Genomic DNA, 25,501 nt, shown 5'->3' with positions numbered 1-25,501 from the left:
ATTGGTTGAAAGGAAATTTAGGCAATGAAATTCTTAAAATCTGAAAACTATCAACCTGCTATTTCACTACTATGTATTTTTGTGAAATATTTAGCCTAAAAGTCCAGGCAGGACGTATATGTTAGAAACTCCGAGGTCATGGGCTCCATTCACAGGGAATGAACGAATAAGATGTAGCCTATTGAACGCAGTGCAATCGCTTTGAATAAAAGCGTCTGTAAATGAAAAAGTACATATTTGTCTGAAAAGGTTCAGCCTTGAAATGGACTAAAACGTAATCGGCCTTGTGTCCTTTATTTTGAGAAAGTGGAGGTGCGATACTTGTGTGGGAGGCACTAATTCAGCTACTGATATCGCTCCAGTTCTGCACTCGCTGCGCTCGAGTTCAGTCAGCACCGTCTTTCTACTCCAACTTTCAGCGTGATCCAGACGCACTTGACTGACCGCATCCGACGACATGTTATGAACTGAGAAATAATGGATTAACATGTTAAACTGAAATAAAAGATGCATTCTTATATGTCTGACTCCGTGTAGCGCGGCGATGCACAGCGGCAGGTGATGTGGATGCTGACGCGTCGGGGCTCAACTGGTCTCCAAGTGGCGCTTAGAAACTGTGGAAGAACTTTTGCACGATTGGCTTTCAGTAGGAGTCAGAATCATGGAGTTGAGGGACTATCCAAGAAGTCATTATGACAATTTCAATATTTTTTCTATTTAGGCATTTTTTGTTTATTAAGCACAGCTCTGCGAATTAACAAATTGGCTGTTTTAAAGTGCAAACCTAGTATTGCTTATTGAATTACGTTTTAAAACTTTTCTAGGACATTTAGTGACAACACTTGCCCTTATCGAGTTAATCCGGATCCTGTTGGCTCGTATGGGACTGAGGCACTCATCGCGGTGCCTGCTCCTGCGGAGAAAGATGGCGGAGACGGAGAGCTCGGAGGTAAGTCAAAGATTCCTTAAGTCATCTAAAATACATCAAAGCTCGTCCGAGCATTCATATATCTACTTCTAAATCGCTTGCGATTCATTCTATTCGCTTATATGTGTTTAAGTGCATGATTGCGTAAAATGACGCGCTGGTTTGGAGGTCATACAAATCAGTGCCCGGTGATGTGTAGGACTATGCAGCCTAAAAACCACCGCGATCCGAGCAGAGCAGAACACGTCCAATTCACGGAATAACGTCCTGAAAGCGACCACACAGACCACACCGAACGCTTAATAGAGAGGTCCTGAGGTGTTGTGCCGAATTCTTCACCCCTGCCAGATTCTGCATCCCCTCGTTGAAGTCACTACCTGATTGCCTAATCCCAAACCCACCCCTAATCCTAAAACCCCTCCCCCCACCTACTCCTAACCTACCATACCAGGGGGTGCATAATCTGGCAGGGTGCAAATTTCGGCACTACACCGGCGCTCCGCACACGCACATCACGCACTGCGCGTAGGGCACCAAGTGCTTGGGGGGGCACCAAAAAATCTAATGGCTTGTGAAAAAATCATCACAATAGGCTACTAGTATAAATAACAAATAAAATATTTCTAAAAGCATGTTAATATACAAAAGGAATACAAAAGTAATATAGGCCTAGACCAAATTAGTCGAGAAAAAGGGTGAATCTCTGTGCCAGTCTCCCTCTGGTGCCCCCCCTTCCCCACCTCCCAGTGGTCTGTTCGATTATGCCTCAATCAATGTCAAATTTGGCAGACACCGACCTCAGACATGGCCTCGAAAAGGCACCAAGAGTCGGGGGCGGAAAAAAGAAAAAGGAGAGACAGTGGGATGATGCTCGCGCGTCGCTTGCAGGTAAGACAATGTTTTAAATAAAAATGTTAGTTTTGTAGCCCTTGCGTGTAGTATGCATGTCCAGGGGCGTCGGCGCGTCCGCGTCGCTAGTAGTGCAAAAGATCCCGGGCTTTTCATATGATGACCTGATAGCTGATTTTGCAGCTAGGAAATGTAGGCGTGTGCCTCTGTAGGGCCTCTGACAACTGATGGTAGTGAAAATGTTTAATATAGTTCTATAGAATAGCAGAATGGTCTCTTTATAGAGATGTAGTCCCTCTGTTGAGTAATTTCTACTGTGCAGTTATGCATGGTTATTTGCAGTTTAAAATGTGCACTTTAAAATTCATACTTCATAAAATTCATACACTTATACTGTTATTTGCACTAAACTTTTTTTGCACTTTTAACTTTCTGTGTTTACATTGTTCAGTTCCAATTATTCATTTGCAGCAGTTTATTTTGGAAGTAAAGAGAACCTAACTAAGAAATTCTGAATGGTAGTTATTTCTTTGGTTGGTGGGTGGTTGGTTGGGGAGGGGGTGGGGAGGGGAGGGCACCGCCAAGCATTTGTGCTTAGGGCACCCAAATGGCTAGCGCCGGCCCTGTGAAAGCGACCACACAGACCACACCGAACGCTTAATAGAGAGGTTTATATTAATATTTATGTTGCGAGTCTAGGTTGCTTGAAATTCTGATTAAATTATCCTATAATTTTGTACCTAAAAGATAAATTAAGACGATGAAGTTATTCGTGTGCTTGTTGAATTGAGCAGTCCTTGCTCTTTTATGTAGTCTACTGGGTCATCGCGAGACGGCTGAGCGCTGTCCTTGGTGCTGCAGTATTTTGCCCCCTCCCCAGCTGATTAGCATATTTCCCTTTGCATACCTGATTTTAATGTTGACGTTTGTTAATAGGTCTATTTTGCCCCCTCCCCAGCTGATTTGAATATTTATCTTTGGGTGAATGATTTTTATAAGTGCCTCCAGTCCATCTGCTTTGTCCATCAAACATTTGCAGGAAAAGGTGCCTTTTGTCCATCTGCTTCATTAACGGTTTTTCGCACATATTTATTTATTTATTTAGAAAACTGTCTATTTCTAATTGATTTTTTTTGGCATGTTTATTCATTTATTTCATTAAAAAAATCTATGTAAAAATCTATCTATCTATCTATCTATCTATCTATCTATCTATCACATGGAACAATACCTTGAAAAATCCCTCAGTGCAACAACACCAAGGTCATGGGTTTGAGTCCTAAGGAGTGCACAAACTGATTAAAATCGGAGTAAGAGTTGTTTAAGATAAAACTGTCTGGCAAATGTGTGAATATACCTATTAAGTCCAGTAAGTGGTGATGTATGACAGTGAGCCTATCATTATACTATTATCTTGACCAGCAGCGCCAGCAGCAGCATCATCAGCAACAGCAGCATATTTCCAGTGCTCCCTCATCCCAGTCCTTACAACCATCTCCACTACCAAAGCCAGTCACATCCGTTCATCATGTTCCTCACCCTCCACACACGCCGCACGTCTCCGCGCTTTCTGCCTGTCCGGGCCGAGGCAAGATGGCCAAGCTACTCAACCCGGAAGAGATGACATCACGGGACTACTACTTTGACTCCTATGCCCACTTTGGTATTCATGAGGTAACTGGAATCCAGTTTTACCATCAAGCATGGTGAAGTATGCTAGTCTAACCTAAGATGAAAGTGTGTTTTTATATTGTTTTTACATCTTTGTTGCTTTAAAGTAGAAAAATATCAGGAAATTGTTTCTGCTTTAGAACTTTTATCACATGCAGCCAATTGTAAAAACTTAAAAAAACACCTTCTAATCTCATTCAAGAACAACTGAGAGAAAACCTGAGATACTGGCATATTTAGAGCATGAGGGTCAAACTGGATCTGTCTGAAGATAAAAGAAAAGTTCTTGATAACAGAAAAAAGAAGGATGAGAGTAAGATAGCGAGATGGAGAAAGGGAGAAAGAAAAGGAGAGAGAATTAGAGCGGGGGCTAGGGGTGGGGGGTTGGAAAGATGTGTATCAGTTAATCCCAGCAGGCTAAATGGACACCTGTCTCTATAAAAAGAATCCTGGAAACACTATGCTTTGTGTCCTATATATTGTCCTCCTTTACCCCAGTCCAAGAAAAAAGGTGCGGAAACAAGGAATAAAATCATGGACTCAAATTCTCAAACCTGCACCAGTAAAATATGTACAGCCATACTTTACTGATCAAATATTTTGGGGTCAGTAAGGTAGTTCAAATGTAAAAACACTACTAATAAACAATAAAACAAAACTAATTGCATCAGTCTGACTAAAAGTTGTTGTTTTTTCCCCTCTCAATAGGAAATGCTAAAGGATGAGGTGAGGACACTGACCTATAGGAACTCCATGTACCACAATAAACACATCTTTAAGGACAAGATAGTTTTAGATGTGGGCAGCGGAACCGGAATCCTCTCCATGTTTGCTGCCAAGGCAGGAGCCAAACATGTATATGGGGTGAGGACTCAAATTACTCATTACAAGTGTGTTTACTGTTCTATACAATAGCTTTGAGTTAGAGGGCAACATGCAGGCATTACTGCAGATCTGACTCTTTTTTACACTCACAAACTTTATCTATATATACAGTATCACGAGAGACAAAGTGGGAGAGCGTGCTGATAATATCAGTACCCTCACTGTGATTCTGGTCTGTAGTTAGATAACACTTCACTGATCCACCCACTAGGTCCAGTTTTAGTTGCTTTTTTTTTTCTATGCCACAATATTCAAAAGAGGTCTCTGATTCTGTCCAGAACACAAATACATATAAGCAGAAAGGGTTCACGGGTTCATAGATGTATAAAATGTAAAAATGTATGTAATTGGCAGATAGTGATAACACTTATCTTAATTTTTTTCATAGATTTTCCGTTAAAGCACACTTGGGCTTACGATAAAGCAAGAATGAGACTGTTACAGCAGAAAATAATGGCTTGATTAATCCAAAATGCAAATGCAATATGCATAATACCAGCAGGAAACCAGAGTAGATGTAGCTGTGCTGATATGCAGACCAACAACATTATTTTGGTTTAGAAACAATATTGCCAGTTGCTTCATCTATTTTTGTTCTGCGAACGAAAACAATTCCAAACAAAGCCAAAGCAAAATATTACACACAAAATGATGTTCTTGAATGTATTGGTGAATGATTGAATGACTCACGCATAAAGACAGCAGTCATTTGTTTTTTTGTTCCTGAATGAAACAGTGGTTTTAAGCAAATCAGTTGAGTGAAAGATTCAATGACTCAAGCATAAAGAGATTAGCCACTTGTTTTGTTCCAGAATGAATCAGTGGTTTTGAACAAATCGGGTGAATGAAAGATTCAATAACTCACGCATAAAGACAGCAGTCACTTGTTTTGTTCCAGAATGAATCAGTGGGTTTGAATGAATCCCTTGAGTAAATGATTCAGTGACTGACCCTTAAAGACAGCAGTCACTTTTTTAATTCCAGAATGAATAAGTTTATGAATAAATAAATGAATAACTCAGTTGAATGAATGAATCAATGTCTCACTCATAAAGACTTTTCGCTACCTACTGGCATAACAATGTAATTTATAAAAAGAGTCAATGAAACATCATTGCCACTAATACATAGACTGACAGTCAGCCTGGAACATGCAAACAAATACAAGCAGATTGATACAAACAGTATATTCCACAAAATATTTATAATAATTCTTTATATAAAATCTCAAGTTATGCATGAAAAACTGGCTTGAGTAATATAATATGGTTAATTGAGTAGATTTATGTGATTATATGAATTATAGTATGGTTATTTTATTGATGTTTGTGCTATTTTAACTAAGCTAATTATCTTTTTTTTAATAGATTGAATGTTCCAGTATATCAGAGTATTCAGAGAAAATCATCAAATCAAATCACCTGGACAATGGTAAGATTTACAATCCGCAGCTCATTCCTGTTAGGACACAGCACAGTGTTTAGGTCTGATCTGCGTTCATGTGTGGAATAGAAGATTCATATATTTTCCTGTTGGCAAGAGTAGTTCCATGACACAGGAAGCAGCATAGTCACTTCCTGTAGCTGACAACCTCCTCTTGTGGTGTGATGGCAGAAGTTATTTAGTTGTCCACAGCAGCTCTCATTAACGCTGGAGAGCAGCGGGCGAGTGAGAATATAAGCCTGAGTCAGCGTGAGAGAGGAGTCACTGCTGCACACACACACACACACACACACACACACACACACACACACACACACACACACACACACACACACACAAACACACAGGCATGGTAATTGGACATTGGCAACTTGCCTTTGCAAAATGGGAAAAATGGTGAGGATGGGAGAAAGAAAAGAAGAGAGAGAGAAAATCATGAAGAAGCCATCAATCAATGTAGCTTGCCAATATATTTTTTTTGTGCCTAATGGGTTCGTAACCCATTTGATTTCTGTGACATATTTATGAGTGAAACAAAAAATATGGGGTGAGACTTGATTTTATCCATTAGGAACTGATAATAATGTAAAACTGGAGTCATTTTATTATCATAAATTTATTTATTTATAATAAAATCTAAAAATAGTTCATATTTAATTGAAAATGTAATAGTATAAAATCAGCTCATCCATTTATATTTTAGATAATGATGTTATCTAATTTAGATCATAATAATAATAATTAATAAAATATGTTTTGTTTTATGACCATGTATTATTTGTACTAATATATTATAATTTATACTAATACAAATAATAATAAACTAATTTACGTTCATCCATTTTCTATGCATTTTGCAGTTATTACCATCATTAAAGGGAAAGTGGAGGAGACTGAATTGCCGGTGGATCAGGTGGACATCATCATTTCAGAGTGGATGGGCTACTGTCTTTTCTACGAGTCTATGCTCAAGACTGTCATCTACGCCAGAGACAAATGGCTGGTTAGTTTGTGTGTGTGTGTGTGTGTGTGTGTGTGTGTGTGTGTGTGTGTGTGTGTGTGTGTGTGTGTGTGTGTGTGTGTGTGTGTGTGTGTGTGTGTGTGTGTGTTTGTGTGTGTGTGTGTGTGTTGGCTGTCTCAAGGCCAAGGTCATGTGACTTATTAGAATGTGAAGCATGTGTCCATGCTGAAAATGATCATTTAATGATCATATAATGGGAATGAGTGGCTCGTCATTGGGCTGCTGATGAATGTCTACCACTGAATGACAATTTTGTCCAGAGGACAAGAGGCTTGTTAAAGATTTTTATGGAACCATTGTGTTAGTGCCAGGGCATTGTTTCATCCTAGGGTTATTTTTATGGTGCATTGAACATTGAAGTAACTGGAATAATAGGAATATAATCACACATATGCCAGGAACCATTTTTTGTAGATTAAAATGTTTTATGAGGGCAGTTTCACCAGTGTCCTGTGATGTGACATGCTATAATTACTCTAAAATCATTTAAAGATTAAATATTAATAATAGATTAATAATAGATCTAATTTAGATAATTATTTGATTTTATTATATGTTTTTTGACCTATCATTTATAATATTACTACTACTACTAATAATAATAATAATAATAATAATTGAATTTTGTATTTTTAAATTAAAATATGTTGGACATATTTTCAACTATCCATTAATCTTTTTCAGTGTTGATCTGTAGATTCTCTTTCCTGTTGTTTTTCAGAAACCTGGAGGTTTCATGTTTCCAGACAGAGCGACTTTGTATGTGGTTGCCATTGAGGATCGACAATACAAAGATTTCAAAATCCACTGTGAGTACAAACACACACACACACACACACACACACACACACACACACACACACACACACACACACACACACACACACACACACACACATACTTATACAATGACTTACTGCCATTCACTAACAGGTACTGTATTAAATGAACATTTACTGAATCTGTTTCTCATTCTGCAATGGAGCTTGATCAGTGTCTCTTTTTAGTACCTTACTTTTATTTAGCTTTAAAAAGCATTTAAAAACACTAGAAAAAAAATCCTGTTGGATTCCATTGCTCCCCCACAGTAAGAGGTTTGCTTTTTCTCAATCCCTTTCACTCCCTCCTTCTCATTTTGGATGGAAGAGTGAGATTCGCCTCAGCTCATGTGAGGGGATGTAATCAAAAGCTGCCAGACACAGAGGAGGCAGGAGTCTATTTTAGGTCCAAATGAAGACGACCAGACACAGCCAGACAGATTTTCTACTTTTTTCAGGCAGATATGAGTTTAAAATGTCTTAAAAATATATTTTCTCTATGCTTGCAGGGTGGGAGAATGTCTATGGTTTTGATATGACGTGCATTCGGAACGTTGCTATGATGGAGCCCCTGGTGGACATAGTAGATCCTAAACAAGTCGTGACCAACTCCTGCCTCATTAAGGTACCAGTATGTGCTCTATATGTGTGTATATGGGAGCAAGATCTATACTGAATCATAGTACTGATAGGCTACTTTGGAACACATGTAGTGTGGGCGTTGCATAACAGAATAATTCACAGTAAAGAGCGCCTGATGACAGTGTGGTAACGTGTTCATCTCAACACATGCACAAACACAAATCATTCATTTAAATTAATTAACAGAAATTACTCTTAATGGGATATAATGCTAATAATACCATAATGTAGGTAATTTGTTGTAATATAGTGCTTCATCCTATACAGTAGGAAAGAAAAATCACAAACGAGAAATTTTTAAGATCTCAATGATTTCTCCTAAACAGGAATTAGATTAAATTTATAATAATATAATATAATATTTTATAATATTATTTAATATAATATAATATAATATAATATAATATAATATAACATAATATATATATAATATAATATAATATAATATAATATAATATAATATAATATAATATAATATAATATAATATAATATAATATATAATTTAAATGACAAATATCCAAAAATTGTTTAAATCATTTTAATAGTAAATTAGTTGTTTTAATAATTTTTTAAAAATGTTTAAAATAGGTTTAATTTATTGCATGTCACTTCACAAGACACTGCTTAAATTTAAGCCTAATTCTGTTAAAAAAGACCACAATAATCTCACATCTCAATGTCTCAAATTTTGCTCAGTCTTATCTAGAAAGCAAAGTTTAAATATAATCAGATATCTTTGTATTAATTCTCAAAGTACCTGAGATAAAGCTATCTATATTTCTATATCCGTAACTCTGAATCTTACTGTATTTCAATAATTGTATCATTTTGTCTCAGAGAAACATCTGAAATAAAGTTCATATATTTAAGTTCGTCTTATTTGAGAATCCTGAGCTCTAAAAGGACAAACTATGAGCAACAATATCCTTATTTTGCATGAGCAAGTTTATGATCTGTGACACTGAAGACATTAAATGTAAAAAGAAAAGAAACCATGTAGGGGACAGAGAGAACGCTGGATAGCCGCTAGCAAATGAACAAGAAAGAAAGAAAGAAAGAAAGAAAGAATGAAAGAGAAAGAGAGGAGAACAGAAGAGAAGGCCATGCTTTCAAGGAGGCTCTGAATCACCTGAGGGATCAAACTCTTTGAAAAGGAGAATGATTTCGGCCTCTTTGTGAGGTGTACTAAATGAAAAGTTGAATTGAACAAATGAAAGGGTCAATGCTGCTACTGATCTGTTGTTCACACAAAGAGTAATAGGATCTTTCTTCACCAAATCTGATGCTTGTGCCAACTCCTCTACTTATACAGGCACCAATATGGCCACATCCAAACAATAAAGCCTTTGAAACCGGATCTGTTGTGATGTGTGGATTAACGCTATATGACATAAACCACATTACACTTCAAGCTTACAATAGATCACAGCTCAAGTATCTCAAAGGAGTTAGTGCGAGTATGCGGGTCAATCATTATCTCTACATAAACAGAATCTGTATGCCAAAAAATGTGAAACGTGATGTATTGCTTTCAGGAGGTGGATATCTACACGGTGAAGCCGGAGGATCTGGCGTTCACCTCGGCCTTCTGCCTGCAGATCCAGAGGAATGACTATGTTCACGCTCTCATCACGTACTTCAATATTGAGTTCACCAAGTGTCACAAGAAGACAGGTTTTTCTACAGGTTCAACCGTCACTTATTCTGTACCTTATTATCTCTTACAAATAAATCTGGTACTAACCGAGTCGTACATTCCCTTAGCCCCCGACGCTCCCAGCACTCACTGGAAGCAGACGGTATTTTATCTGGAGGATTACTTAACGGTGCGGAGAGGAGAGGAAATCCTGGGCAGCATCACCGTGAAGCCCAACGAGAATAACGAGGTGAGGCTGTGAATGGAGATGGAGAGAAAACAGTGGTTCTCAACCTATTTGACTCAAGGCCGCCCTTTGAAGGTCCCCCAAGGTATTTCTGGTATTTCTGCTGTAATGACAAAGCTGTTTATTTTTAAGCTTTTTTAATTTAAAGAAACTTAACAATATATTAAAATAATTAAATTAAATAATTTTTAATAATTAAATTCCTGAATTTTCTGAACTGCATATTCTTCAGGGTTTACAGTTGATTACCAGAGAATTTACAAGACTTTTCTTGTTTGTGATCACAGGTTTTAAAATTGCATTTTTAAAATTATTATTCACAAATAGTAATTTCTACTGTACTACAGAATACTCTTTCTATTTCTACTCTACTACAGAATAGTCCATCTGCCATCAGTGATTCAACTGTAATGTTATGAAGCGATGAGAATACTTTTTGTACATGAAGAAAACTAAAATAACGACTTTATTCAACAATTCCTCTCCTCCATGTCTCTCCAAATCAGCGTAGCGCCATTTTGACAAATCTGAGCAGTACGCAGGCAGCTTACGTTCTTCTGTGTCAGCCGCGCTGCTCTGATGCGCTGTTTTCTTTCAAACCAAGGTGTAAATACATGTAAAAACGTATCCTTGTGGCATGGCTGATACAGAAAAGCGTACGTGATAAGTGATTAATGACAAAATTTTCATTTTGGGTGGAGTATCCCTTTAAGCCATGCTGTGCCCCCCTTGGAAGTGTGCTGAGGCCCTTAAGTGGGTTCCGGCCCTCTGGTTGAAAATCACTGGTTTAGTAAAAACAAGAAATAAAATGGCAAAAAAAGTACTGAAGTAGCCAAATTTGATTTCTTCCAGCGTGACTTGGACTTCACCTTTGAGCTGGATTTCAAAGGACAGCTCTGTGACGCAGCCATCTCCCACGACTACAAGATGCGGTAAAACTCAAGCGACATCCTGAGTCAGGCCACCGTTTCCCAGGAAGATTCGGCGAGGAGACGGAATGTGCCTCTGCTCTGCCTCTGTCTGGATCAGAGAGGCTGCTGAACTGCAGGACCCCTCTGTGATGTCATCAGAGCGAGTCCAGCACTAAAAGCAATAGTGTCATCACGTGTCACGTTCTTAAATGCACATAGAGGATAGACTGTGAAAACATCACTCTGAATGTTACTGTTAATGAGTCTGAGAATGTCAAAGTTTGTGTTCATTTAACCTTATAAGATAGGAAAGTTACTGAACGGCATATGCCAGTGTGAAATTGTACAATAGTGCCTCATCGACCAAGGCTTCAGTTTGGATTGTATTTGAGCGCTTTTATTGTGTTATATTTATTGGGTTAGTGTTGAGTTGTTTAATATAGTGACCACTGCCGTGTTTTCTGCCTTTGCTTTATTTTAATTTATTCAGGATACACTCAAGATTTCACTTCAAGATTTTTCTAAAGAACCTCTAAGAGCAGCTACACTATTTTAAATCATTCTCATCAAATGTACAAACTTTGTTATTTTAGAATAACATAATGTGACAGTTTTAACTTAAGAAGATTTTTGGTTTCGTGTTCTCGTTCAATTGTCAGGTCATTGTCGCATACAACCTGTCGGAGCCACCGATGTTTGCTTCTTTGTGTAAAACAAGACGAGCAGAGCAGTTCAGATGAAGACAACGAATGAGGCATGACATGTTCAACACTGAATCCAGCCTCAATAATATATCTGAAGATTTTAGTGCGTAATGTTGTTTTCGTTAACTGAACTGTCTCTGCAAACAGCAACTGAAATGCTTCTTGTTCAAGCAGTGAGGTTTTACTGGCCAGTTTGAAATCCAGGTTTCATGATGCTAGCAAGACTTCAGGTGGGTTGAATGAGGCTATTGAAATGCTAAATAAATGGGAAGTAACAAACAATTCACATTTTCTCTTGAATGACTCAGTTCTCTGGGATAAGTTGGTTGCGGTTTTGAGATAAAAAACATTTAAATTTTTTTCACAAACTGCATTTGTCACACGCAGCTTGACCGAACACATTTTCTCCATAAATGTATTTTGATTGACAATTAGTATCGTTAACAAATAGAATATGTACAAAGATCATTTAAATGAGGTGTGATGATGTGTCCTGAGACTATAATATGCTTCATCTACAGTTGGACACACACATCAGACTCTTTCAGCCTACATTAAATTACCACATAGCGTGATTTCACGTGTGTGTGTGTGTGTGTGTGTGTGTGTGCGGTCACTAGCAGCAGGCGTTCTTTTTTAATGGTTGATCCACCAGTCTGACCATGTTTATCCATACTCTGTCTTCTTGCTCCCTCAGGACCCTTAAAGCATTAATTAAAATAAATAAAACAACAATAATAATATAGAAAGTAATAAACAAGTTGTATTTACATATTAGTATTCATTAAAATACTTATATAATAATAAATAATAAATAATAAATATTAAAGTTGCATTTATATATAAAGTTTAAAGTATAAAGTTTTCCTAAATATTTTTTGGTTGTACAAATACTCTCCCATATGTAATTTACAGCTGGAAGTGTCTGATTATAGTGGAGATGCTGAGATATACTGAGTAGGGCTGGTCATGTGATCTCAACACCAGGCACATTTAGTGGGCCTTTCAAAGTAAATAAACTACATAAGGTTGACACAATCTGCAAAGTTGCACTTTGAAGATTCAAAAGAAAACCGCAAGCTTTCTGGTTGAGAAAACATCAGTTTTATAACTTTTTTGTGGGTTGCAGCTGTGGCTGTGGTGTTACAAACATCACAGCTTAACAAAATATGTCAGTGTTTAACAACATGCTGCATTCCTGTGTTTTTTGATTTTTTTAGTTGTTAAGTTGTATGATGTATTATGGCATATTAGCTCCGGTATAAGCACCGCACTCGTAGAACATCAAGTTTACTTCCTATCAAATCTGTGCTTAATCTGTGCTTACTGTGTATTTTAGGTAACAGAGCGTTTTAAGTATTATTAATATTTTGTCAAAAAACAATTTTTTTGGGTTGTTTGGTTTATTACTTATAAGCACAAAACAATTTTTTTGGGTTGGTTGGTTTCAATAAAATACTGTTAAAACATGTTATTTTATGAGATCAAAACAGGCAAAAAAACAAAACCTGCTGTAAGATATAATGGCCACTAGGAGGTACTGTTATGTAATATTTCTGTGTGGAACATACAATTGAATTAAATAAAAGTAACTAAATGGCTAAAAAGCTCCGGTTTTGTTTGTTTGAAGATTCCACTTGGTTTGATAGTACCTAATACAATGAAATTCATACTTTTAATTGTCCAGATTATTTATGAAACCCTACAGTTCAGGGGTGAAAGGCTATAAACTCTGCAGAAAGTGAATTGATGGTGTTTGACATAATCTGCGTGCAATGTGTGCCAGGGTTTAAATGCAGGGAGTGTGACTTCTCAAGCCCTATCATGTGATGCTGCCTGCTTTAACAAATCCATCGGATATAGCACAGTAGGCTTTAGCTAACACACACATTTAAACACGATGCACTGAAAAGCCTTTAAGGATTAATAAACACTATGCACAATAATGATGCACAGACTTTAGATGTCAAAGGTTGCAAACTTTGGTGAATCAGTGGCCATTTAAATCGTAACAGTTAGCAAAAGAGAGAGAAGTAATCCATCCATCTGATCAAATAAAAGGGCAACCAACTTGAAGGACCAAAATTGTATTTCCTGAAAATCCCTCATTGCAAAGTCAAGTGTTAAATCCTGTCTACTCACTAACTTGAACAATATTAAATTGTGAATTGCACATGGAGTAGCAGAGCAACAAACCCACAGTGGCTGCGGTGGTAGAATGAAACTGTCCATCACAGAAGCGTCGAAGCAGTGCGGTTTTGCCAACACTAGAATTTCCCACCAGAATGACCTCAAAGAGGCGCTGAGGGGATGCAGCAGATCCCTCTGCAGGACCCAAAATACCCAGAGTGACCTCTTAAAACTAAAGTTTAAAGCTTGCTGTGTTGAAAAGTGTGCATAGTAAAGAAAAACACTTTTACACATTAAATGGGACATAGTCTAGTCCAGTGCTGTCCAAACCTGTTCTTGAAGGGCCATTGTTAGCTTCTAAAACTAATCATTTTATGCCCTCTCTCGGACACATAAATTAAATAACTTTTTTTTTGTTACTGTCTCTTTAAGATCTCTACATGCAAACATTTTGTTATGATATTCAACATCTTTGCATATGAGGTTATGCTTGCCTGCTGAAGGGTCTCCTTTCCGACAGGCTGACCCCGTGCAGATGGGGGTATGTTTCCTTTGATCCATTTCTTCTTAGATGGCTTCTTTGTCCTAACTGGTGGTGGAGAGTCAGCAGAGGCAAGGGACGCATTGGATGGGTACAGGGAGCTTGTCTCTTGATTGGCTTGACCTTCTTCTTTGCCCCGAACTTCTTCTTCTTCTCTTAGCTGATGCAGAAGAACGTGAGGGTCTCCTTGCAGCAGGTGGGGGAGGTGGTTCTCCTCGATGGATATGACTCTGCGTAGAGGCCATCCATCCAGTGGCACATCCTCCACATCCACCACAACATTTACACCTTCTGAGTCCCCAGCTAGTTTTTCAGAACGCCCATCCACCTCCAGCTTCCCATCATCCTCTGCGGTGAAGGGTGAACAGAGACCGTTTGCTAAAGAGGAGGTCTTCCTGTTAGAACGCTGTCACTTCCTCTTTATCAACTTCTCTTAAATGACAGAGAGAGAGGTGAGAGAATAAATGTTTCCATGTCAGTAAATTATATATGTAGGTATTCTAAGAGAATATTTGTGAGGATTTATCACTTTCTGACAGATGGTTTCTTCTCATTGTATTTCATTGATGCTGTGCTCAGTCTTTGCTTGTGTGAGGATTTTTTCATTGAATTACTGCGTTTCTGTTATGAAATACAAGGAGATTTTTTGTTTTAATTGCTTTTAATAGATATACAGATATACACATATACAGTAAAAAAAATAACACACCCACTAATTTTCCATTATTAATATTTTCCCCATTTTAGAGTAACAGTAGTCTTCAAAACAATTGAATAAAACATGACTGGAAATATGGAAACTATTTTATGACAAAGAAAAAACAAAATGTCTTATAGCTTCTTCAAACTAAACTAAAATGAGAAATATATATATATATATATATATATATATATATATATATATATAACTAAAATGAACCATGTAAATAAATAAATAATTAATCTTATTTGAATAATGTTAATATATTTACATTTTATTTAATGTTTTTTTTGTAAATCATATTAAAATAATGTTTTTTTTTTTTTTTGTCATTTATATTTTACACTTTATTTTAGAAATGGAAAATATAAATATAAAAATAATTCAAAATTGGTAAACTTACCAGAAAGCTAATGTCTCGCTCATCTCGTAGATGTTTATTCATTTCTCTGGAAAATAACATTTGTTGACACTGGTTGGATCTCTGTCTGTATGTAATAACTGCCTAGACTGACATCTCTCTTTCCTGCTAACATACGAGTTAATTTCAGTTCAGACAGCCTTCATCTTAACAATGCACCATTATCTCCAAGCCGAGAACAAGTGATAACAAATGTACAAACTGAAACAGAAACTATGGTTTGAAACTAAGCAGACTAGGCAATATATCAGCTGTATGAACTGCACACATACAGTAGTGTTCAAATTTTTGGGTTTGGTAAGTTTTTTTTAATATTTTTGAAAGTCGTTTCTTATGCTCACTAATGCTGCACTTTTTTCATAAAAAATACAGTATAAACTGTAATACTGTGAAATATCGTTACAATTTAAAATAACTGTTTTCTATTTAAATATATTTTAAAATGAATGTTTGTTTTTTTTCTAGTGATGGCAAAGCTGAATTTTCAGCAGACATTTTCATATGATCGTGCTGAAGAAACTCAGTATTATTCTTATTCTTATTATTATCAATGTTGAAAATATGTTTAAATATTTTTGTGGAAACTGATATATATTCTTTTTTAGGATTCTTTGATGAATAGAAAGTTAAAAGTTCCAAAGAACAGCACTTATCTGAAAAATATTTTTTGTAACATTATAAATGTCTTTACTGTCAATTTTGATCAATTTAATGTGTCCTTGCTCAATAAAAGTATTAATTTCTTTAAAAAAAAAAAAATAATAATAATAATCTTACGGACCCTGAACTGCAGAACAGTAGTGTAAAAGCATAAATAGGTCATTTCATGTTGCATAACATGTCACCTCCTGAGGGCGCTCTCCCTCTCCTTCCTCTCTTGTCGTGCCTCTTTGATTTGATAAGTGACACGGCCCAGGAACTCTTTAAAGTTGGACAAGAGGTGAGGCTCATCTTTCCTGAGCTGAGTTCACAGGCTGCGAACCTCACTCGGGCTGAAATAAAGAGAAAACTGTTAGTACTTGTAGCAATATAAAGTGTAAATGTAAAGCATTTTTGCAAAGCAATGTTCAGAGCAAAGTGTAAAACATCAGAACTAACTCTTCAAACACATTGCTAACACCCAAGCTCTCCATCAACATGCTGAAATGTCTCTCTTCATCATCCTCATTCTCTGACAGCTGTTCATCTCCTGAACTCTGATCAAAACTTCTGGAGCTTTTTGAGAGGGTACAGTCATTAGTTCCTCCCTCATGGAGATTCTCCATCCATGAAGAAAGTTACCTGGGGAACAAGAAACACCTTGGAAAAGTTTAATTTGCTGTGCTAAAAATATTGTACCCAATAACAAATCATTTCTGAATAGCTGCCCTTTCAAACATACTAAATCCAAAGGAAAACTCTCCCAGCGTCAGGTATCTATTTTTGTCAAGATCTAGTGAGTCAAACACACTCTCGAGTATCTCAGTGGTAAGTGGCAATTTTTTGTGTAGCCTCTAAGATAGAGGAGAAATAGATGGAAAAATAATCTAGATATTCTACTGGCCTATTATGAACATTGTACATAAAAAAATAAACTTTTGAAAGAGTGTAAAAAATGTAACATATGCACCCTAAATATTTAGAACCAAAAACAAAACTTTGATGGCAATAGAATGGCTAAACAACACACAAAAAAAACATTTGAATAGACAGAGCTGTTTGGTTATATAAAGCAATGACAGATGTGACGTGAATAAAATAAAATAAATAAAGTGGTGAAAAATGTCCCCTTTAAGGACCCCTGCTTTACCCTCATATCCGTGCGTGTGATGAAGCCCTTTCCTTCACTGTCACAGATCTGGAAAAAGTCCTCTATTTTGTCCAACATAGTAATGTGTCCCCATCCTGCCTCATTATAAACACTTTTCCTTGACTGCTTCTCATCCTGGTCTGAGCCACTGTTGATGACACGTGTTGATCGAACATGTTCAGTCTCTGACATGATTCCAGCACAGCTTACTTTGACCGTCTTCAAACAGGTCAGGGTGAAATGCAGGCGAGAGACATGACAGCACAAACAGGATGGATTTTAAAACTAGATCCAGTACAACAAGTTATCCAGAATGATTCAGGAGACAAAATCTCTGCTGTGGGTCCCAGCTGGAAGTGCAAGAAAAAGCACAACACATCAACAATCCTTTGCGTCTTTAGGAATGTTAAGACTTTGAGAAGTGAAATGCAGATTACTGGTGTGTGTGTGTGTGTGTGTGTGTGTGTGTGTGTGTGTGTGTGTGTGCATCAGAACAAATTTACAAACCAGTTAAAATGGTAATAATGGTTGACAGATAGTTGAGACACATCTTGCTTCTCAATGTGTAGTAATAAAAGTTGAATGCCAGTGCTCTGTGTAATTTGTGTCATTAAACTAAATACATGATGAAACACTAAATTCATGAAACCTCAAACTAAAATTACACGCAAAAGTTCTTATAGTAAGAAATTCGTGTAATGAAAACACAGAAATTACAGCTCTTTCCTGAACAATTTTCTTCCAAGTCTATGCCTACAATAATGTCAGTATTAACTTTTTTAATAAAATCCAGTAAATGAGAGAAGTTTGTGGAGAGAGAGCGTTACTCGGGTTCAATGCTCGGATCTCAGTGCACGCGAGAAGAGGAGGAACTTGTTCGGCTCGCGGTCAGAACAGGACGTTTCTATAGTGACACAGAAGTATGGGATGAAATTATTCTCAAATTTACTAAACAAATGCACGAACAATTATCCATGAACTTGATAAATGTTGCAAGTGTATCTTACTATCCACAACCAAATGTCTGTCAACTTGTGTCTGTGAAATTCAGAATTACATGAATGTGCAGCTGTTTGTACAAATAGAAACATGTTTGTGAATACAGATGTTTTCTTTTGCATTAGTGTATCAGAATTTGCGCATGCAACAAGGAAGATGTGCATTTGTGGATCAAGTGGCACGCGTGCATTCGTTGGTGTCTTTTTGAGCCAATCCTATTTGATTCATTTGATTTTGAGACTTTCTTTTCGCAGTTTTTAGTATTTCACAACCCACACACAAACAACTTCTACCAATTAATAAGACCCAGCGCTGTGTGCACATCTATTTGTCCTGGCAAAATGTTCGCCAGTGACATGCTCCCTCAAGTGGTGACACAAGACTCTTGTTTGTTCGTTTTTACAATAAGTGCTTTGCTGCCATCTGCTGGATGAATCACGCAATGCAGTATGACGCACACACCAACAGAAGCCTTGATATGATGCCAAAAGAATATCTTTGGAACAGAAAGCAATGTTTATTTACAAATTTTGTTTAAATAGCCCTCTATTTGTTGTACACATAAAGTCTAGCTCATTTTATAATATCTCAGCATACTATTTATTGTGTTCTTGGTTTGAACATCTTAACACTGAAGTAAAATCCACTTAATAATATGTATACAATATAGTTATTTTAAAGAAAATAACTATAAAATGTTAAATTTACTATAATTTATATATTTATAGCATCTGTGTGTGAAATAAAGTTTTGTTTGAGCTTGCATCTGCTGTGTTCAGGTTCAGGTTTTGATGCTGAATATAAGCTGCAGTGTTTCTGAATCAATCTGCTTTAAGTTTAGTGTGACTTTATCTCCACACTGACTTATGACTGACACGAGTCTGTCCTCAGTGAAGTGTCTCTTCACTTCACGTTGGAGGAGGAGTCCCGCTCATCAGCGCTCACACTTTACTGATATATATGGAGAAAATAAAAATGCTGCTCTCTGATTTGTCACTGATTGTGTTTGATGATTTCCTCTGTTGTGTCTAATAAGGTAACAGTGAGTGTCATTGGCAGCTGTGAGTCTCTCTCTCTCTTTAGGGGGCTGACAGGAGCCAGTTTCTTCAGTGTGTTTGAGGGAGCAGAGGAGAAACTTGTGCTGACAGTCAAACAGACGTGTGACGAGCAGAAGAAGATGGAGGGATGTCTGACACTAGTTTTACTCTCCACTGTAATCACTCTAACCACATCTGGTAAGTACACAAATAGACAGTAAGAGGTGAAATTATACTTGTTTATATGAGAAGTTTATCTATGATGGCTCATACAATTAGAAAGTGAATAGATGCCTGTTTCATATTTAGAAAACAAGATCTAGTGACACTAGACAATTTAATTAAGAAATACATTTTATGAATGATTAGAGCTTTTACAGTCAACTAATTTAATGATGATAAGATTATTTGTAATATTCTCTTGACCAGCTTTAGTTGTCTCATTTGAATTTACTAACTTTTTATTTTATTTTTCGAAACTTTGCCATATTCTGCTGTTGATTGTAGGCTTTTCTACTACTAATGTGGGAAAATCTCTTTCTCTCTCTTTCATGCACAGATTTGGAGACTGTTAGGTTGGTTGGTGGTAACAGTCCCTGCAGTGGAAGAGTGGAGGTTCTTCATAATGGTCAGTGGGGAACAGTGTGTGATGATGACTGGGATAAGACTGATGTTGAAGTGGTGTGTAGAGAGGTGGGATGTGGAGAGGCTGTTGATGATGGTCGTTATGCTCGTTTTGGACCAGGATCAGGACCAATCTGGATGGATGATGTGGCCTGTAAAGGATCAGAGTCCACACTGAAGGACTGTGGATCAGATGGATGGGGTGTTCATAGCTGTGGTCATTATTATGATGCTGGAGTCAAATGCTCAGGTGAGCTGCTCCATACATAACTCTGTTAATGCATCACTGATCAGATTTCATCCATAAACATCTTATATGCAGTTTAAAGTAATTGTGTGTAATTTGTTTTCAGAGCAATTCATAATCAATTAATTGATAATTAGCATATTTTATGGTCTAAACTACTCATTTTCATCCTTTAAAAAATTAATTAAAGTACTTGCTTCTTGTTTTATAATCATAGTGACACATGATCTTCTCTGTTGTGTAAATAAAATCAGAAACTTTAAACTACGGAAGGTCAAGACTTGTGGACGGGTCTCACCTGTGTTCTGGGAGAGTGGGAGATGCTTCTTGTAGGTCTCCGTACAGAAGTGTGTGACGCTGCCTTTGACCAGCAGGATGCAGAGGTTGTGTGTAGAGAGCTGGACTGTGGGGCTCCTGTACAGGTGCTGGGAGCAGCTGCTTTTGGTAAAGGAGACACTCAGATGTGGACACAAGAGATTCAGTGCAGAGGAAATGAATCACACATTCAACACTGTCCATCATCAAACTCACATAAAATAAACTGCACCCATGAAAATGATGTCGGACTGATATGTTCTGGTAAAATGTTTAACCTATTTATTTAACAAATCCAATTGTTACATTTACTAAAATTTAATTGTTTGATCAGTACCATCATTATAAGCTCTGAGTGACTGTATTAAACAGAACTAAGAACATGAGAATTACTCAGATTATCTCTGTTCTCTTACTTAGAATCTCAGTAAGCTCTGTGTTCTTTCTCCAGGTTACACTGATCTCAGGCTGACAAACGGTTCAGACTCTTGTTCTGGTCGAGTTGAACGTCAGTACTTCAGTAGATGGGGCACAGTGTGTGATGCATGCTGGGATATGAGAGCTGCCAGTGTCCTCTGTAGGCAGCTGAATTGTGGGATTGCTGTGTCTGTTGTGGGATCAGACTGGTTTGGAGAGGGAAGTGGTGAAATCTGGGCTGATGTGTTTGATTGTGACGGGAATGAAACAAAACTCTCAGAATGTTCCATATCTTCATGGAGTCGAGCTGAACGTTCTCATAGACGAGATGTTGGAGTCATCTGCTCTAGTGAGTCCATATTACTGTAACATTTACTGACATTATGCTTCTGGAAAACTTAATCTTATACAAAATACTATATGTATTCCCCATACAATTCAGACTGAAGATTAATGCTTGTGTCATTTAAGTTTCGAATTTACTTATATAAATGTAATATTGATATAAAGTATATTTATTATATAAGTGTTCCTCTGTGGTCTTTAACACATTTGCAGTATTTTAGTGAATTGTCAGATCTTTCACTCAGATTCCTCTCTGGCTCTTCATGATGGTCTGGTGCGGTTGTCTGGAGAGAGACAGTGTGAGGGGGAGGTGGAAGTTTTCATCCATCAGGTCTGGAGGAGAGTTCTGCTGGACTCCTGGAGTCTCACTGAATCCTCTGTGGTCTGCAGACAGCTGGGCTGTGGCTCTGTGCTGAACTTCTATGGCTCCTCTTCATCCAGTCCTGAACACAGTCATGAGTGTGTGACGGGCTTCCAGTGCTCTGGGAGTGAAGCTCATCTGGGGAACTGCAGCTCTCCACAAACTCTCAACTGCAGCTCCACACAACAGCTGTCAGTCACCTGCATCGGTGAGAAGAACAACATCTAGGCAGATTCTTCAGTTGTTCATGGTCAATAATGTGTTTTTCTTTCTCTGAATATCAGATCATGGGTCCATCAGGCTGGTGGGTTCTGGGGGAGACTGTGCAGGGAGGCTGGAGGTTTTTCACAGCGGCTCATGGGGGACAGTGTGTGATGACTCCTGGGATATTAAAGATGCTCATGTGGTGTGCAGACAGCTGCAGTGTGGAGTGGCCCTCAGTAACCAGCAGGTACCTGCCTGGTTTGGTCCTGGTTCTGGTCCCATATGGCTGGATGAGGTGGAGTGTGAGGGGAATGAGACGTCCCTGTGGAGCTGCTCTTCTCCAGGCTGGGGAAAACATGACTGTCAACACAAGGAGGATGTAGGAGTCGTGTGCTCAGGTGAACACATTTTTTAAATTATACTTCAAAATATTATAAGGGTTTAAAAAAAAACCTTATAACACATTCACATATCCATAATGCCAAGGTTTTTCAGGTATTTTAAAATGATATTTCATTTCCATCTAGAGTTTAAAGAAATCAGGTTAACTGAGGGCTGTAAAGGGAATGTGGAGGTTTTCTACAATGGATCCTGGGGTAATGTGTGCTGGAACCAGATGGACGGAGACACAGTGAGTCTGATCTGTCAGGAGCTGAACTGTGGAAGATCTGGTGTTTTGTCTGCTTCTACAGCAAGAGTGGAATCAGCTCCTAACTGGCTGGATAAAGTGAAGTGTCGACCACATGATTCATATCTGTGGCAGTGTCCATCTTCACCCTGGGGACAGAATGACTGTGATAGTAAGGATGAATTGGCGAAAATCACCTGCTCAAGTGAGATGATATTTAAATGATGTAAAATAGTCTCAGTAGTCATGTTTCTTTAAACATAATGTTTATGTGAGTAAACTAATGTTTAAGAAAAGCTAATTTTAGCTGATGGAAAGAGCATAAAATTAGGGTGACCAAACGTGCCATTTTCCCAGGACATGTCCTGGCCAGGATTTCTATGTTGCCTAAAATATCCAGGTTTTGGCTTTGGTTTCCCGTTTTCATACTTAATGAAGGTAATGATCGTTTGACCAATAACATGCAGACATTGTACGTAATCGACCAATCGTGGTGCGTGAGAAGGTGTGATCTACAGAGAACGGTCAAAGCGATGCAAATACGTGTAGCCTACATATTAGTGTTGGACTTGAAGCAGCACTGAGCATACTGACCGGTGTATGACTTCAAAGTACCGCGAGAGCGATTCAAAAGCACAAGAGGCCGTCTGCTCTCTAGAGCTCTCACAGTACTTTGTCATACAACAATTGGTCTGCGCAGCGCAAACTAACCCAAAACGAGGATATTTTAGGCAATATAGAAATCCTGGCCAGGACGTGTCCTGGGAAAATGGCACGTTTGGTCACCCTAATAAAATGATTTGTGAGGCTTAAATGATATGTTTTCACGCTGATATGCTTCACTGAATGATGTTATGTCTTGTATCCTAATGTTCAGTTCTCTTCATGTTTTAATCTCAGAGAAGGAGAATCCGGATTCTCCTCTTACAGGATCTGTATGAATCCCTAAGCAGAAAAACATGGCCCCAGGTTACTGAACTTCTTTCCTCTCAGTAGACTACATGTTTGAGGCTTCAGCTTCAAACCATTTTGCGGCGCTCGGCCCCCTGGAACATACTTCCAACCGCTCACAGATTGTTACTTTTTTTATTGTCATTTATTGTTACTAAGAGAAGATTACATTTAGCTCATCAAGATAGATAAGGAGGCTCTCAAAGTTCAGGTCACCAAAGCAGCAGGTATCAATCTTGAAGGTGCGGGGGCATCTGCAGTCCCAACGGCATCCTGTGCCTCATTAACACTAATGGGGGTGCTAAAAGCAGTTTGAGCCATCTGCCCCGTTCAGCCACCTCAAACTGCCAGTAACCAGATGTAAGATCAAGAGTTCGAGAAGAACCTTGCCGTTCCCGCGCCTCCAATGCCTCCTCTATTCTTGGTAGCGGTAAAAGCATCTTGGTACTCCAGGAATTCAGTTTTCTGTAATCCACGCAGATCTCTAGGGAGCCATCTTTTTTAGAAACAACACGAGGGGGGCTGCATATGGGCTTTGCTTGCCCAAATGGACTCCAGCCTTCTTCCATTTGTTTATGGCCACTTCCGCACTTCCTGGTATGAGACGGGGGTAATTTTGCGATAAGGTAGGCGGAAAGGTTTCGAAGAGGTCTAACAGAGGTATCTATGTCTGCACACAGTGATGGTATGCCATAGTCCATAGAATGTTTGGAGAAGCCTCAGTATTTCTCTCAGCAAACCTGAAGCAACGCCAACTGCTCCTGTCTCTACTGCTGCATCGCTAGATCAACTCCACATGTTATACCTCAACAACTCAACATGCTAGTCTGCTGTTGACTTTGACAAGAACGGGGGGGCTGACTGAATTCTAACAAGACTACTGAAACCATGAACTCGTCTATTGGCATCTCTCAGAAGGTGGGCACTTTTTCATTACTCATTCAACGACATTCTGAACCAGGAAGGCATCTGCGATCAGGGTCTTTGGGTTGACAATAACATCCTTTCCAGACAGATTTAAGAGCCGGATGGGAACACAACCTTTTTCAACATCAGCAAGCAGCCTGGCAACCATTAGGCCTTTTGGAACCCTTTTGGAGGACTGGCTCTCCACTAGAACTGTATATCGTGTTCTCTTCGGTCCACCCATAACTCTGCCAATAACATCCTGCTCCTTACCAGCTGGTATCCTTATCCTGTGACCAGCATACTGTACTTGACCAACTTTACCTGCAGCTCCACCAGGTTCACTTTTACTCACAGCAACCATTGCAGAGTGCCACTCAGGATTGGTCACCTTCAGTTTGGCCAGATATTTTCTGCCATATGACGCTTGAAGGTCATTTCTGGAAACCCTTATCACATTAGTCCCAATGAGCAATGGAACACTGGATCGATACTCAGTCACAGGGACAACAAAAGCAGGACCATTTGAGTAGACCCTTCCCAAAAACTTAAGGTTGATACAAAGCACACCAACATAAGATACGGGTTGGCCTGCGGCACCTTCAATGGGGATGTCTGATGGCTGCAATTCCTGAGTACATAAGAGAGGATGTTGCTGCCAGAACTCATCAGTAATTGTAGTTACTTGAGAGCCGGAGTCAATGAGAGCCTTACACATTTCTCCATTCACTCCAACCACCCCTTCATTACAGGGACCTACCAGCGGGGTATTAGCTGGTTTTGACCTGCCCATTTCATGTTGCTGGGGACTCTGTTGCATGCCTGTGGTTCAGGGACCTACCAGCGGGGTATTAGCTGGTTTTGACCTGCCCATTTTGCTCCAATTTCAGCTAGGCTCCCACATCATCATCACTGTACCTACCGACGCAACGGAATGTGTCCCGGTTTCCACAACGATAGCACACTACGCCCCTTCCTTGCGGTCACGAACCTCTTGAGTTCCTCTGAGTGTGTAGGAAACACAGTCTTTGGTGGTGCTCCCACTAGCCTCACACTTTGTCAATCTGTTAAGCTGATCCTCTTAGACTGCTCCACTCAGTTTCTTCACCATGGCTTGTGAGTTCAGTAAA

At 38.5% G+C, this 25,501-nt stretch overlaps 1 protein-coding gene and 2 pseudogenes across 3 annotated transcripts; 2 read left to right on the top strand and 1 right to left on the bottom strand.

The window, feature by feature from the left end:
• Window positions 1-284: 284 nt before the first annotated feature.
• LOC109089091 (protein arginine N-methyltransferase 8-B) lies at window positions 285-12,038 on the top strand. Of its 3 annotated transcripts, none has more exons than XM_042749117.1 (11): window positions 285-686; window positions 825-949; window positions 3,203-3,451; window positions 4,157-4,312; window positions 5,701-5,764; window positions 6,637-6,779; window positions 7,519-7,606; window positions 8,125-8,240; window positions 9,794-9,944; window positions 10,023-10,144; window positions 10,994-12,038. In XM_042749117.1, exons 1-11 carry the CDS (start codon window positions 662-664, stop codon window positions 11,075-11,077), a joined length of 1,323 nt encoding a protein of 440 aa, XP_042605051.1. In that variant the 5' UTR covers window positions 285-661; the 3' UTR covers window positions 11,078-12,038. The 3 variants fall into 3 exon arrangements, with proteins under 3 accessions (XP_042605051.1, XP_042605050.1, XP_042605055.1); XM_042749116.1 differs by having other exon boundaries at window positions 3,200-3,451; XM_042749121.1 differs by having other exon boundaries at window positions 290-949.
• Window positions 12,039-13,438: 1,400 nt separating this feature from the next.
• Window positions 13,439-17,529, bottom strand: LOC109085635 (annotated as a pseudogene).
• Window positions 17,530-19,263: 1,734 nt separating this feature from the next.
• On the top strand, window positions 19,264-23,455 carry LOC109085636 (annotated as a pseudogene).
• Window positions 23,456-25,501: the final 2,046 nt, after the last annotated feature.

The sequence above is a fragment of the Cyprinus carpio genome, chromosome A4, assembly GCF_018340385.1.
Source record: "Cyprinus carpio isolate SPL01 chromosome A4, ASM1834038v1, whole genome shotgun sequence".
Lineage (NCBI taxonomy): Eukaryota > Metazoa > Chordata > Actinopteri > Cypriniformes > Cyprinidae > Cyprinus > Cyprinus carpio.
The sequence above is the reverse complement of the archived record's forward strand: the minus strand, read 5'-3'. Positions and strand labels throughout refer to the sequence as shown.

Excerpts from the sequence above, each read along its gene's own strand:
- LOC109089091 (XM_042749116.1), top strand. The coding sequence starts at position 662 with ATGGAGTTGAGGGACTATCCAAGAA. Across the intron at positions 687-824 it reads GTTGAGGGACTATCCAAGAA|GACATTTAGTGACAACACTT; the intron begins GTCATTATGACA and ends AAACTTTTCTAG. Across the intron at positions 3,452-4,156 it reads CCCACTTTGGTATTCATGAG|GAAATGCTAAAGGATGAGGT; the intron begins GTAACTGGAATC and ends CCCTCTCAATAG.